This window comes from Chelon labrosus, assembly GCF_963514085.1.
Source record: "Chelon labrosus genome assembly, chromosome: 1".
NCBI classification, from domain to species: domain Eukaryota; kingdom Metazoa; phylum Chordata; class Actinopteri; order Mugiliformes; family Mugilidae; genus Chelon; species Chelon labrosus.
This window is the reverse complement of record NC_140337.1, coordinates 34,440,026-34,454,406: the sequence shown is the minus strand read 5'-3', so window position 1 is coordinate 34,454,406 and position 14,381 is coordinate 34,440,026. Positions and strand designations below refer to the sequence as shown.

At 41.1% G+C, this 14,381-nt stretch overlaps 1 protein-coding gene across 1 annotated transcript in view; it reads right to left on the bottom strand.

Annotated features, from left to right (window-relative positions):
• Positions 1-2,058: 2,058 nt before the first annotated feature.
• LOC311492874 (uncharacterized protein) overlaps positions 2,059-14,381 on the bottom strand; it is a gene marked incomplete at its 5' end in the record, with an annotated part of 44,212 nt that continues 31,889 nt past the window's right edge. Inside the window, 2 exons of the mRNA XM_084551300.1 lie at positions 2,059-3,359; positions 3,600-3,946. Coding sequence (XP_084407426.1) covers positions 3,178-3,359; positions 3,600-3,946 — 529 coding nt within the window. The 3' untranslated portion in view covers positions 2,059-3,177. The remainder of the gene's footprint in view (positions 3,360-3,599; positions 3,947-14,381) is intronic.

Here is a 14,381-nt window from a genome sequence, read left to right as displayed (position 1 = left end):
TATTAGCAGGCTACATGTTACTGATCTTACATCTAAAACACCATCAGTGTAGAGCAAAGCAAAGCAGTAGAGCTTTGTTATAGATATCTACAGGTTAATGATGAAGACCTTTATCAGCCTGAACAGCAACAATAAACCAGAGCTCTACACTCACTTGCCAGTTCATTAGGTACATCCTAATGTACCAGTCCTGCTCTACATCTCATCTTGAAGCAGATCACGTATTCACTATAGAAGAAACAGAGAAACATCTTTCATATTATTTTACAACATCATTTAATCACTAGGACTGTCACATTAGGATGAATCCACTTACATCTGAGTTACCTAATGAACTGGAACGTCAGTGTAAAATTTAAAAGGAGATGAAGGAGTTGAGTTTGTTTTAAAGATATTATTTTAGTCCTTAGACCCCCCCCCCCCACCACCACCACGATAAGGTGGCAATTCTAGGACGGGATGTGGTGCTGACTGATAGACCAGATGATCCAGATGTTCATCAGCTACTGTCAGGACCTCTGTGAAGCAGCCAATAGGATTCTTTGTTTCTTTACTGGGTTCAGTTTCCTGTCTGTTGTGGACACTTGAACTCCATCTATCCTCCTATCCTATATGAAAATCCATCTAGCTTAAATAAAGAGAAATATACTTCTTACAAAAATAAACTAACACAAATCATAAGAAAGAGTAAAAGAAGACATTACACAGAACTTTTACAAGCTTCACGGGGGACTGCAGGAAGTCATGGAATGTGTTAAATGAAGTCCTCAACAGGAGATATAAACCCACTGCTCTACCTGATCTTGGCAATGCCAAAATTGATCTTGCACAGAGCTTTAATAATCATTTCGCCTCAATAGGTGTAAACCTGTCTAAGAAGATAAGCCAACCCCAGGGTGTCACCTTCAAGCAATTTCTTTCTGGTAGTAACATTCATTCATTCTTCATGACACCAACGGATGGTACTGAGCTCTTCAAAATCATCTCGGACTTGAGGAGCTCATACACCGCTGGTGTAGATGGAATATGTAGTAACATCATGAAAGCCATTGCTAACATCATTGTAGAGCCACTGGTCTATTGTATCAACCTTTCTTTACTTACTGGCACTGTACCTAAAATGACAAAAATTGCCAAGATAATTCCGATTTTTAAATCTGGTGACAGAAATGATATGAGCAATTACCGGCCCATATCAATCTTACCCACTTTTTCTAAAGTAATGGAGAAAGTAGTTTACAATAGACTCACTGGCTATCTTGATACACTAGATATCCTTGTTCCCTCTCAATACGGTTTTAGGAAAAAGAGTACAACATGCATGGCAATACTTGACCTAATAGAACAAATTAATGACTGCACTGAAGAGGGAAAATGTGGTGTTGGTATTTTCTTGGACCTGTCAAAAGCCTTTGATACCATTGACTTTGATATTCTGTTGCATAAATTACATCACTATGGTATCAGAGGTCTAGCACTTGAATGGTTCCGAAGTTATCTATATGAGAGGGAACAGTATGTCCATCTCAATGATCAAAAATCTACCTGTAAGCCCATACTCTTTGGGGTCCCCCAGGGCTCAATTTTGGGCCCACTGTTATTCATTTTATATATCAATGACATTGTAAATTCCTCCAAAATATTTCATAAAATTATTTTTGCTGACGACACAAATTTGTTTACATCACACAGGAACCCACTTATCTTACAAGGTATTGTAAACTCAGAGTTAACCAAAGTGGACTCCTGGTTCAAATGTAACAAACTCTCACTAAATGTCAGCAAAACAAATGTAATTTTATTTAAATCAAACAAATTCAAAAAAAAAACTGATCACTTCCTGATTAAAATTAATGGCCAGGAAATAAAAAGAGTGTATTCCACTAAGTTCCTAGGGGTCCACATTGACGACTCTCTCAACTTTAAATGTCACATTGACCATCTTGTAAACAAACTGTCTAAGTATGTTGGCTTGTTTTATAAGATCAGACATTTCCTTCCTCTGTCTGCCCTTCTCACACTGTACAAAACTCTTTTTGAATCTCACCTTAACTATTGTAATGTGATATGGTGCAACACCTTCACTAGTCATCTTAAAAAACTTGCATCCTTGCAAAAGAAAGTCATACGGGCCCTGTCATGGTCACAGACAAATTCCCCCACCCATCCTTTATTTCACCGCTTTGAGTTACTAAGATTGGCTGAGCTAAATGAGTATCATAATGCCTGCCTTATGTTTCAAATTGTCAACAGGCTCAACCCTAGACTGAGTAGACTTATTCCCATCTCCAGCCCCCTGCACACATACCATACGAGATCTAATTCACTCATATCAGGTAAACGCCGCTGATATGTGCGCACCAGTATGAGTGTTGTCTGTAGGGGGCCGCAGATTTGGAACAGGATTCATGACGGCCTCAAGGTGTTGCCCTCTATCTCCAACTTTAAAAGACAATTAAAAAATAATCTCCTACAAACCTATATCTAATATAAAACTGTTTCCTCATGGACTATTGGGATGTGTGTGTATGATTGTATACTGTAAATCCTCTAATACAGGCCCGGGCCTTTATTTTACTCAAGCGCATCGCGGTCCAGGCCTTTATTGGAAGGAGGCCAGAATTAGAGGCAGGCCTCAGTTTCTATTTGAGCAAAACGAACTACCAGTAGAATGAATAAAAACAAGATTTTGTGTCTATTTGAACCTATAAAATACTAGGTTCATTTATTAAAAACGTACAGTTACCATAACATGGTATGCATACAGAACATTAACAACAAATGAGCGGCGCGACGCGGTCGGAGCGCACTAAGGACAGTGAGTCCGCTGCAGGTCGGCAGTCGCGCCGGGAGCGAGGGGGGCCCGTCCCTCCCCGCAGGGAGAGAGGGCGCAGTGAGCACTGAATCCACGACACCAGGGAAGCGGCGAGGTGAGATGTGGGGGGTCGCTGTAAAGCTCGCGGCCGGAGCCGGCGAGCCACCTTCGCCCCGAGCACTTCCAGGCCGACCCAGAGCCGGTCGCGGCGCACCGCCACGGAGGAAATGCGCCCGGCAGGGGCCGGCCGACGCCGGGGAGAGGTCCCGCACACCGTGCCAGTGATGAGATGTGTTTTCAGTTTGGTAGCTAAAGGAAACTCTGGTTTATCTGCTGCCAGACTGTTTCAGACCAGGGGTTCATCAGATGATTGAAGAGGAGGATGAGGAGGAAGGAGGTGAAGATTTCTTCTTCATGTGTCTTATAGTGATCAAAGAAACAGACACGACAAGAACAACAGCAACACCAACAGCTATCAGACCAAGATGTCCTCGGTGGTGTCCAGGCTGGTCTCCTCCTCCCCCCTGGTGTCCAGCTGTGTGACCTGCAGACAGAATCAGGTGTGAGGTGTGAGGTAGCTGATGAGTGAAGAACAAACTGCTGTCAGACATTATCTACTGCACTCTGATCACATCACTCAGACCAGCTGTTTTCTAGAAAGTCTCATCAACAACATCTTTCTAAAAGTCAAACATCTGATCTGAGATCTTTCTCTCTCACATCAACAACCAGGAAGCAGCTTCAACTCTGATCAGAGACAAAGACACAAACTCTACTCACTCACCTGCTGGAACTACTCCCAGTCTGATGATGCTGATGGGACCAACGGCTCTCTTCCTGCGGTTTGTTCTTCTATGAACAACATAACACTCGTATGTTCCTCTGTCCTCTATCGTCACATTGTTCAGAATCAGAGACACGTCTCCATCCTTCATCTGTCTGTCCTGTAGATCCATTCGGTTCTTATAAGATGGATGGTGGTAGTCTGGATCAAATCTCTCATCTCGATATAAAAGGAGATCTTGTTCTGGCTTTGGATCAGTTCTGCTCCACTCTACAGCTGTGACAGGATCATTGTTCAGAGTTTTACATGGTAGAGAGACAGTCTGTCCAGGTTCAGCTGTGATGATTCTCTTTTCTGAAGGAAACAAGACAGAGCAGAGAGGTCAAAGGTCAACATGCAGCAGTCAGTGGGAGGAGCTACCAAAGAGAGGACACTGGTCTCTGATGGACAGGACCAGAGGACACTAGAGGACAACAGAGGACACCAGAGGACACCAGAGGACAACAGGGGAAAAACAAATAAGGGACACCTCTTTGGCAGGACCAGCAGGGCCTGTTAATTGTGTTATTTTGTATTTTTCATAAAAAATATCACAATTAACAGAATAAAATAAATATCTTTCTTAAACAGAAACCTGTCCTGCTTAACTTCAAACTGTATAAATTAATATAAAACAATAGAAAGCAGAACATTCCTCTTGTAGTGCAATAAGAAAAGTGCAAGTAAAAGTTGTTGCTTCTGGTATCTTCTTCGCATGCAACAGTACCTCGACCAATGAGATGAGAGGGATTCAAGCTGTCAGCTCATTGGTCACAGAGCAGGAGACGGGAATAATTTTACCGTAAATGTTCATATAAAGTGTCCTGTTATTTATTCATTCCATTGACATTTTACACTATTTTTGATTCTCACGGTAATACGGGACAAAGTGCATCCTGTTTCAGCCCCCCATGACCCTTCACAGGACAAGTGGTTACAGAAGATGGATGAATGAATGAATGAATGAAAATTCACAAAAGTAAAAGAGTCTTTTTGGTCCTACAGTAACACTCTGGGTTATGTATTTCAGTGAGTGCCCTATAACTGACTGTAGATTGTAAATGTGTTCCAGACTAATGAGACACTAGGAGCAGAGAATATGGACAAATCATGATCAATGTAGATTTAGACCCAATGTTCATCTGAGTATTGATACAGAAACGTTTATGGAGAAATTACACTTATTTATTTTATTTATTCACAAGCACCTGAGTGTTCACCTGAAGAAACTGGACTGACAACATCAATTCACTCAGGACAGAGCAGACTCAGGGGAGGTGGTGTATGGGCGCGGCACCTCTGATAGAACACCTGCTGTCACTAACTGTTTTATTCATGGTCAAACTGTCACATATCACCATCAGACTCTACACGTTTTAGTTCATTTATAACAGATGGATGTTTATCTCGTTCCTCTCTTCTCTTTTTCTGTCTAGGAGTTTTTTTCTTGACACCTTAGTTCTATCTCCGGGGGCGTCTTGAGACAACATGTATTGTTATTGATGCTATAGAAATAAAATTTAAAAAAACAAAAACATAAGGACTGCTGACAGAATAATGTAGAGCTGAGCTGACCTGCAGAGGAAGAAGAAGCCAGCAGACAGACTGACAGCAGAGTCCAGCAGAGAGACGCAGATCTTCCAGCAGACATGTTCTCTGTCTGCTTCCGTTAAAGTCCACCGGGAGTTTCAGAGAATATCAGAGAAGCAACGTTAGATCAGTAAATCCACAAGTTTCTGTTTCCACTTGGTGTGTGTGGAGCTGTGAGGCTGCAGAGTCCCGACTGAGAGTTCAGAGTTGGTTCAGTCTCTCAGTCTGAGACAGGGTGGAGTCTACAAGACTTCACCTGCTGCAGAGTTTCTTGTAAATCACGTGACTTCAATCCAAACGCTTTCCCCTCCACCACCGACTGAAGTGCCCCTGAGCAAAGTACAAAGTGCTCCCTGCACACAGCTGCACTCTGCTCCAGGCTGGATCACTACCTTGGAGGAGAAACTACAGAAATGAAGTCCAACATTAAAAAGATGTTTCCTGGTTCATGTCAGTCAGTCAGCAGTCATGTGATCTCTGACTCATTGTTGCTGATAACACATGTGGACTTTTACTTCAGGAACTGTTCCATTGTGTTCTTGATGCTTTTCCACCAGTTAATGATCTGATCATTACCTCCCTCCTGACTCTACTACAAACCAGTCTGAGAACCAGACTGAAGAGCTGCTGGCTTTTGATTTCAATGTTCATTTGCATCCTCTGCCTCCATCAGACAGAAGAAAGCTGCTGTCCTACTAACTGATGACCATCACATGTTGACTCTTTTACTGCATATTCTTCACTCATCTGATCAGTTGATTATTCATCACACTTGTTTCCTCCTTTAATTTCTTTGATTACCTCATTTATCAGGACATGTCCTCCTCGTCTCCATGGTAACACCACCACCTACCCAGGCGTAGCAGAGTGAGCGCTTTGATGAGATTGTGGCGGCCACCACTGAGCATCTCTCCTGTTGACAACAATACAGTCTCTGTTAAAATCTACATCTTAAGTTGAAGAGATGTTTTTTTCTTACACTGACGGCAGCTGTACAGCATTACTAGATGTATATGATGAATCATTGGGTCATGACATGTTACAAAGCTATTCTGCTACTGACGACAGATGTAAAGTCTCTCTAAACATTTATGATGAATCTTTCATTAAGACAATGTTTTGAAGTCTTTCTGTCACTGGTCACAGCTCTATGGTGGCTCTGCTGAATTTTGTGTTATTGAGGTGTTTTGAAATGTTTCTTAAGCTAATGACAGCTGTATGGTTTCTCTGGAAATCTCCAATAAATCTGAAGATAATACAGTCAATACTTCTCACACTTAGACAGTGCAGTGGTCTCTCTTATAATCTATGATGAATCTCCAGTTGATGTAATGTTTTGAATCGTTTCTCACGCTGACAGCTGCGTGGTCTTCCCACAGTCCAATCCAAAGTAAAATCTGAGAAAATGAGAGGTTTTGAAACTTGTGCATATATATATAGATCAGTGTCCTATACTCCACCTCCTGTCCATCTCTGCAGAGTGGTTGGGTTTATTACTGCAGGTGGCATGACCCAGACCTGGTGGTATCTTGATGAGAGGTTTTGAAAGTGTTCTCATTTAGGTTCTCGTTTCTGTGGCAACGAGAAACGAGAACCTGATAGAGAGTTTAACTGATGTGGTAGACTGAGGATGCTGAGGAGGATGATGTGATAGGCCGTATTCTTGTTCTGTAATCAAACAGTGTTCATCCTGGTGACAGAAGCTGAGAGTTTAGCTAAAAACTAGCCTAGCTACAGTCCGATTCATAAACCAGGAAATCATCGTTCACTGTTGGTGACTGTTTCCAGTTTGGAGCCTGCTGCTGGGTAATAAACTCAGGTCTCTCTTTAATATAATGAACCACCAGCCTGAGTCCAAGCAGAGACGTAGCAGAGGACCAGTCTCTCAAAGGTCTTCATAACATGTGAAGTTAAAGACATGGACTAGAAGCTGTTGAGAGCGCTGGGACATCTGATCTAGAACACAGGGACTGTACTGGATGTCCTCCACATCTATGGAAGCTTTGTTCCTCAGAGGTTGAAGAGATGTGTTGAATATGCTGGAAAAGTAAAAAAACAAACAAAGATCCTCACAGCAGCATTGCCCTGTCCAAGTGTGAGAGAGTCCAGTGGAGCAGGTAGAGGATGGCGTCCTCCACTCCACCTTTTCCTGGTACATAATCTGCAGTGGATCTAAAGCATGGTGGACCTGGGGCCTGATGTGATGGAGCAGCAGCCTCTCCATGGTCTTCATGATGCTGGATGTCAGGCCAACCGGTCTGTAGTCATTCGTCTCCCTCAGGTGTAGCTTCTTGGGGACAGGGGTGATGCAGGATGTCTTCTGCTGTGGGGGGACCCTCCTTAGGTGTAGGCTCATACATCCTGAAGGGACTCCCCAAGCTCAGAGGCACAAGCCCTGAGTAATCGTGGCAACACTCACTGTCTGAGAGTGTCTCCATCTTGATGAGGAAGCAGCGCACAGTTCTGGTGTTAGCTGATAGAAAAATACTACAGAATCTATCATGGATTGTGTTCTATGCTCACCTTACCTTCAACTTTAGACTAGTTGCACATATATAGACTTGTATAACAACGACAACTAAATGTATAACCTATGCATAATCCTTTATTTAACATCTTTATGGTTGGATTTACAATGTTCTCTCCCGACCAAGGTACGTTTTAACCGTTTGATATTTTGGCATAAATAACACATTCAAAAACCAGAAACAGGTCGTTTTTTCGTTTTTCTAATTTTTCGCAAAAAACGGAAATCGACAATTCGGCTTGATTTTTCGTTTTTTTGTTTGTACTGACAAAACAAATTTACCACTCAATATTTCGTTTCCATTGGTGGGTGGGCCTTCGGCACTCCATTGCCTCTGATTGGCTAGTGTGTTCCATCAATTATATTTGTGCTGTGCTCTTCAAAATAAAGGTCCTCGCGTACGTCTTGGTCTTTAGACAGTGAAACGTTAACACAAATATATTGCGACAGACAGACGAGACTACGTTATGATCACAGACCATACTTATACTGGCGGCTATGACGGCCTTTAGCTTCATTATGCTCTCACTCCAGCGTGTCGAATCAAGAGAAAAAGCTAGGCTAAATAAATAAAAACAATAAAGTAATGCAACAGCGTATTGTATTGACTGTTAATGTGCAGTTGATTGACTAAAACGCACCATGTCTTTTTTGAAAATGAAAGTAGCCTACCATAGTATGTTTTCTGAGGATGTACTGTGAACAGTGATGTCTGCTCTCAGTAATTAGAAATATCACTGGCATAATTATGACATATGGCAAGGGGAAGCACGCCAAAGGTTAGTTGCAAAACAATGACCAGCAGGTGTCGCACTATGTGAACCTTTTCATCAATAGATTTGTTCTCTCAAAAAATATAAAGAGAAATATAGATATGTTGACAGCCACAACAAACAGAGACAGTGGGAATCATATGGAGCAACTGTTGTGCTGTAAAACTTTCCTTGACATCTCATCCAGATACTTTCAGTTAGAATCAAGCTCCCACTGGACTGTAGCCCCCACAGCTGTGATCACATGGACCCACTTGATAACAGGCAAAACACACTCACTGTAATTCTGCACACTGGTTAGAGATTCATCCTACCAGATATGGTCGAGTAAAAAGAACCTCCTAGTTTTCAGGTCTACTCAAGCAGGGTGACTATATATGTACTTAACCAAATCCCTGAGTAAGAAAAAAAAAAAATGATTTTGCACAATTATGCCTGTAGCTGCTATCCATGATGCTACCTGAAGTGACTATGAAATTCAGAGAGGAAATAAAATTGGTATGTGTAATAGGTATGTGTATCAAATAAAATATTAAATCAAATTTATTTGAGTCCATCTGTATGTTTGCCTGAGTTAAAACATATTTAAATATACAACTGACAAATATTCAAACAGTATTTTTTTATTAATTCAAAAGAGAATATCAGCGTAGAACACTGAATTAAGTGGCCCCACATGGAGCCTGACAAAACATATCAAAAAAAACAAACACCCGAGCTCAAGGTCAACACAGTGAACAAATACACATTTAGGAGAATAACGATATGTTCAGGCACAATTAGGACAGAACATGTCCACGGATCTTCAGGTGCAAAGAGGCATCACCCGAGCTCTAGGTCAACACAGTGAACAAATACACATTCAAGAGAATAACGATATATTCAGGCTGTCTTCACGCATGTCTTCTGACAATGTCTATTAGGTCCTTAATTCCATTTTGAAAATGACCTGGTTCATTGTTAACAGCGCTGTCAAAGAGCTCAGAAATGTCTGAATAGTGCCGTGTAAATTCTTGTTCAGCTGCTGCCTGGTGCTCCACTGTGGAAAATGGGTTTCTGACAAAAATTGATGCTCGTGTCAAAGAGGAACCCACTTCTTGGTCATAGCTGTCTGCAGCCTCTGCAGCCTCGGGCAAAAGATCTGCAGGTAGTTTCTTTGGGCATCCACCGAGCGCCAGTTGATTGGGGATACCCTTGCCTAAATTAAAAAAGCAAATCAAAGCAAATCATCAGGGGCTATGGTTTGTGAAACATGAGTTACATATTATCATTATATTATCATGTATATGCACCTCGAGTAGTGTAATCCTGGACTGAGCAATGTTGGAAAATTCAGATCTCACAGCATCTTTACCAAATCAGTTAATGTCTGTTTATAAAATGTATCAGTTAAACACAATGCAATCTAACAGAATAGCTATGATGTAAATAATTTAAACAATCTCATCCAAGAGGCTAAGAGGTGAAATTTCTTCAGACATAAGTCCAGTTGCATTCGATTCAATTTCCTTGAGACAACTATGACCTGGATGAATGAGAATATTCACAGGCTTAAAACTGGTATGCAAACCATTATAGAGTCATACTAGTTAGCATCCCTCTGCTTATTTCCATGGCAAGTCCTAACCCTAGGCCCACCTGATCTCACACAGTCCTAATCAAGGCTTATAGTAAATTCCACACATTTCCACACAAGGCATCTGTCCCTGTGAATCAGATACAAAGTTACTCATTTAGGGCTTCCTTTCCTCCTTTTGTTGTTAGAGTGCCATCTATAGAAAAAAAGCATAACTGTCAAGCCTCATCCTCCATTGCACAGTGAAAACAAATGGCTTAAACTGAAACCTATATTCTTCAGCATGGTGATGCGCAATCTCCTGTGAGCCAATCTTAGACAGATTAAAAACACAAACCTTGGATCCTGTGTGCATTCCAGGACTGGACCATCCTGTCAAGTCCAATTTCAGCTACTTGACAGGTAAGCGTGGACACACAATATCGTGTCATGTTGTCTTCCAAGTTAAGTTCTTCCTGGTCAACAAGGTGGATAAGAGCACCTTTCAGTGGGTAGTTTACCCTGTTGTTTACCTCTGGCCACATCCTTTCTACTGTATGATTCTGTCATTTTGAAAGAGAAAGCAAAATAAATGTTAAAATTTTGAGAACAATTACTAATCTGCACCCAATAGTGATCACTCCAAATCAATTTTCTATGACCATAAAGATCAAGAACCCAATTAATACAGTAAAGAGCACACTATAATTAAGCACAAAGTAGCCATTTTCTTTCCTGAGGCTTGGCTTTGTATTTTTACATCAATTGTTGCATCAGGTTGAAAAACACTGACTGTGTCAGAGGAAACAACTAGCAGTCTTCCAGAGAAGATTAGTGAGTAACATAGCATTATGAGACAACAGTATTACTAGCTTGCAGTTGAGTGGTAAAGGGAAAGATACAAACATACTCACATGTGTTGACTGTGTTTGCATGTATGGCTGCCTTTCTGTGTTATTCCTGTAGCCAGCCAATTTCTCCTGCATGAAAAGAGTCAAGTAAAACTCTTTTCCGTGGTCTACCCTGATTTGGTCCCACATTCCATGTTGTAGGACCGCACTCCTACAAAACAGCAATACAACAGCATTTATCAACATAAGTCATTCATTCAACAAGGCTTATGTTGCTACAGTTTTCAATATGAGCTAATGTAGTGATTTGATTAATCTAACATTGTTAATTGATTGTAAAACAATGTCTGCTCTTAATATTCTAAGATATAACAGCACAGAGAACAGAAAGTTACCTGTAAACCTCTTGATATATGATCAGGTTATTTTTCACTGGCATGGTGGAATGGCTGACAATTTTGGTGGAGAAACCATCAACAGAAAGGACATGGGTCACCCCAAACATTGCCAGTTTTTCATTTTGGTCAATGTGCAGTTTGTGACCCATGTACTCTGCACTATATGGCACTGGATTAAGGTTTCTTGATCTCTGAGGAATTAATAAAAAGCAAAAACAATTAATGTTCACAGGGTATTCACTGTCAGTGTATTAAAGGTGGTTCAGAATGAGGTGTTCACTATCGTCATGAGTGTCAAGGTTTATTTGTCCAAAAAAAAAAAAAAAAATTCAGCACAACACTTAATGAGGAAAAGGAGAACAAACACACACTAGTGAGCAAATCTGAAAAAAAGCAAAATTAAGGTTAAAACTCAATGTTATATTATCAATGGAATTAGGTTTAAATATCCATATTAAAGGAATAAGGTTCAAAATGAAACATGGACATAAAACAAACAAAAGAATGTATTAACAAAGGAGCTCTTACCATCACTACCGCTAAAGGTGAGGAAAAGGAGGAGTGAAGGGGAGTGCAGTCTTTAAATAAGGAGTGATCAGGTGAACTCAATCAGGTAAATGAGGGAGTGATGGAAGGTGAAAGGTGAAAACAAGAGAAGAGAAAAGAAAGTGAGGTAAAGGAGGCGAGGGCAGAAATGTCAAAATAAAAAAGGAAATTAGGATCTTTGCTACAGTCACAGTAATATACAACACAAGAAAAGCTATTAGCTTTTTAATAACACCTACATGATAACGATCTGCATGATATGGTTGGTTAATATGTCTGAGGACACGACCAACGCGCCCCTCTGATGCGTGGATTCCTTTTGAGGCCAGGTAGCCAGTCATCATTGTTCTTCCATATGCTGGTCCAGTCTGAAATTGGAAAAATAAACATGAGAACTATTCAATAGGTCTCTTTTGAACTGTGTATTGACTGACTCGATTCTGAGTGTAAAGACAGCTCGTGGGTAGCCCTCAGGTATCAGCTTGTGTTTTAACGTTTTGATAACTCTAAACAGTCAGTCTCTAAAGTGTGAAGTAGTTCGGATGAGAGGTTCTTGAGAAGAATGTAAGCAGAACAGAGGCCAAACAAACCGTTACAAACAGGCATGTTTTGAACGGGCACTGCACAGACTATAAAACAATCAAAAGAGGAAAATAAATTATTGGGAAGGAAGAATTATTTTAATCATACTAATTATAAAGTAAAGATTCATTTACGTTACATTCATTCAGCTGTGTGAACCACACGATGATTAGTTTACTCCCGTGATATTTCTTCACCCACAAAACGAAACGACTGTCCTCTTCTCCCTATTCGTGCCTCAAGCTTCCCTTCGTCCGGAATAAGGGCCGCAGCCTCTGTCTTGTGCCGAAATTTTTACATTCATTTGTTGATAACACAAAATATCTGGAATTTAACAGCCTCATCGTTACTTTCGCATACATTCCGTATCATAGCAACCAAAGCTTCTCAGCTGAAATTTTTTTTTTAAAAAAATGCTGCGTATCCAAAGCGCTCCATCAGTTCATTTCTACTGAATCTGCTCAGAGGTTAACAGCTCAGATTTTCCTAAAAGGTTAACAAGTTTTGTTACAGTACAGTGTGGATATTAATCATAACAACATAATCAATTTTATTGCCTCAGCATACCTCATTAATTGCTTTAACAACCTGGACTTCCAGTTGGGAATCCGGCACCCGCTCTCTTCCTATGCCATTTTGGGTGCAAAATCGACGAATGTTTGTTTTAGAGGTCCCTCTAGTCAGTCCACATTCAAACTGGAGATGATTGGATATATCTTGATCAGAATAGCCATGCTTTATCATACTTTCTATTACTTCTCGGCAGGGTAACAGACTGGACTCCATTTTCATCAAAGCTGTGGATTTTCTGCCGCGAAATTTCAGGTACTGTCATGCGCAATGCCACCTACAAGTAAATCGAGCCAATCAATTGCGTTAATTGGTCTGGCGCACCTACGTCCTCCTCTTTTCCCTCCACCTACCCCTGCAGGATTGGCGCTAGAGCAGTCTGCAGATAGGAATCAAATTGTTTTCTAATCCACTATAACTTGTATACAATGGAGACATTTGTTCTTTTCAGAGGAAGCAAGAGAGTTACTCTTAAATTGGATGACATGCGCATCGACAGGATCGCCCATATTTTCCAGGTATGTTCTGTTGAGTTGCTAGTTTAATTGGTAGGTTCATCCAAATTATCCAGGAATCTAATATAATAGCTAATATCTGCAGTAGGTTAAATGTGTAGGCTATATGAGTAAAGCTCTCACAGGCACTTTGAGGCAGCTTAAGGGTCCTTTTAGTGAGGTACAAGATAGCGCCAATTAATAAGTGGACCCCCCAGCCAGCCTGCATGTCGCGATGTTGTCGTGCTGATGTGCTAAGTGTTTCTGTGTTTACAGAAGTAAAGGATCTGAAACTCATGCACGCCTGAGAGTATTCCTTTGTGCTCGAGGAAAGTCTTAAGGTCAGGCTTAAGACTTTCCTTTTTGATCAGGCTTATAGTTAGGGCTGGACTAAACCATCCCTTAGTTATGCTGCTATAGGCCTAGGCTACTGGGGGACAATGCACCAAACACATGTCCTCCTTCTTTTTTCTCTCTCCTCTCTCGCATCCTCCACTTTCTTTTCTCTGGCACAGAGCTCTTGCCCTCTAATTTCCTATCTACTACTAGTCATACAATTCTGTGCTATTACTATGTAGAATGTTTACTGCTGTGTGTGTTCCACCCCCCTTCCCCCCCACTTCCCCCCTCTTCTTGTGAGTATCTCTGGCCTGGAGTGGTGTGTTTCCTGTGGAGCTCTATACTACATCTGTTGTCGTGGTCTCATCAGCCTGCCCAGTCTTCATGGAATCCTGCAGTTATCCACTCCTACCTGAATGAACAATTCTCCAACCTGCCTATGATTCCTCTTACATTTTCAAACTGTCATGTAACATCATCAGTTTGTATCATAAGATTCCACATGTACACTTTAGTCA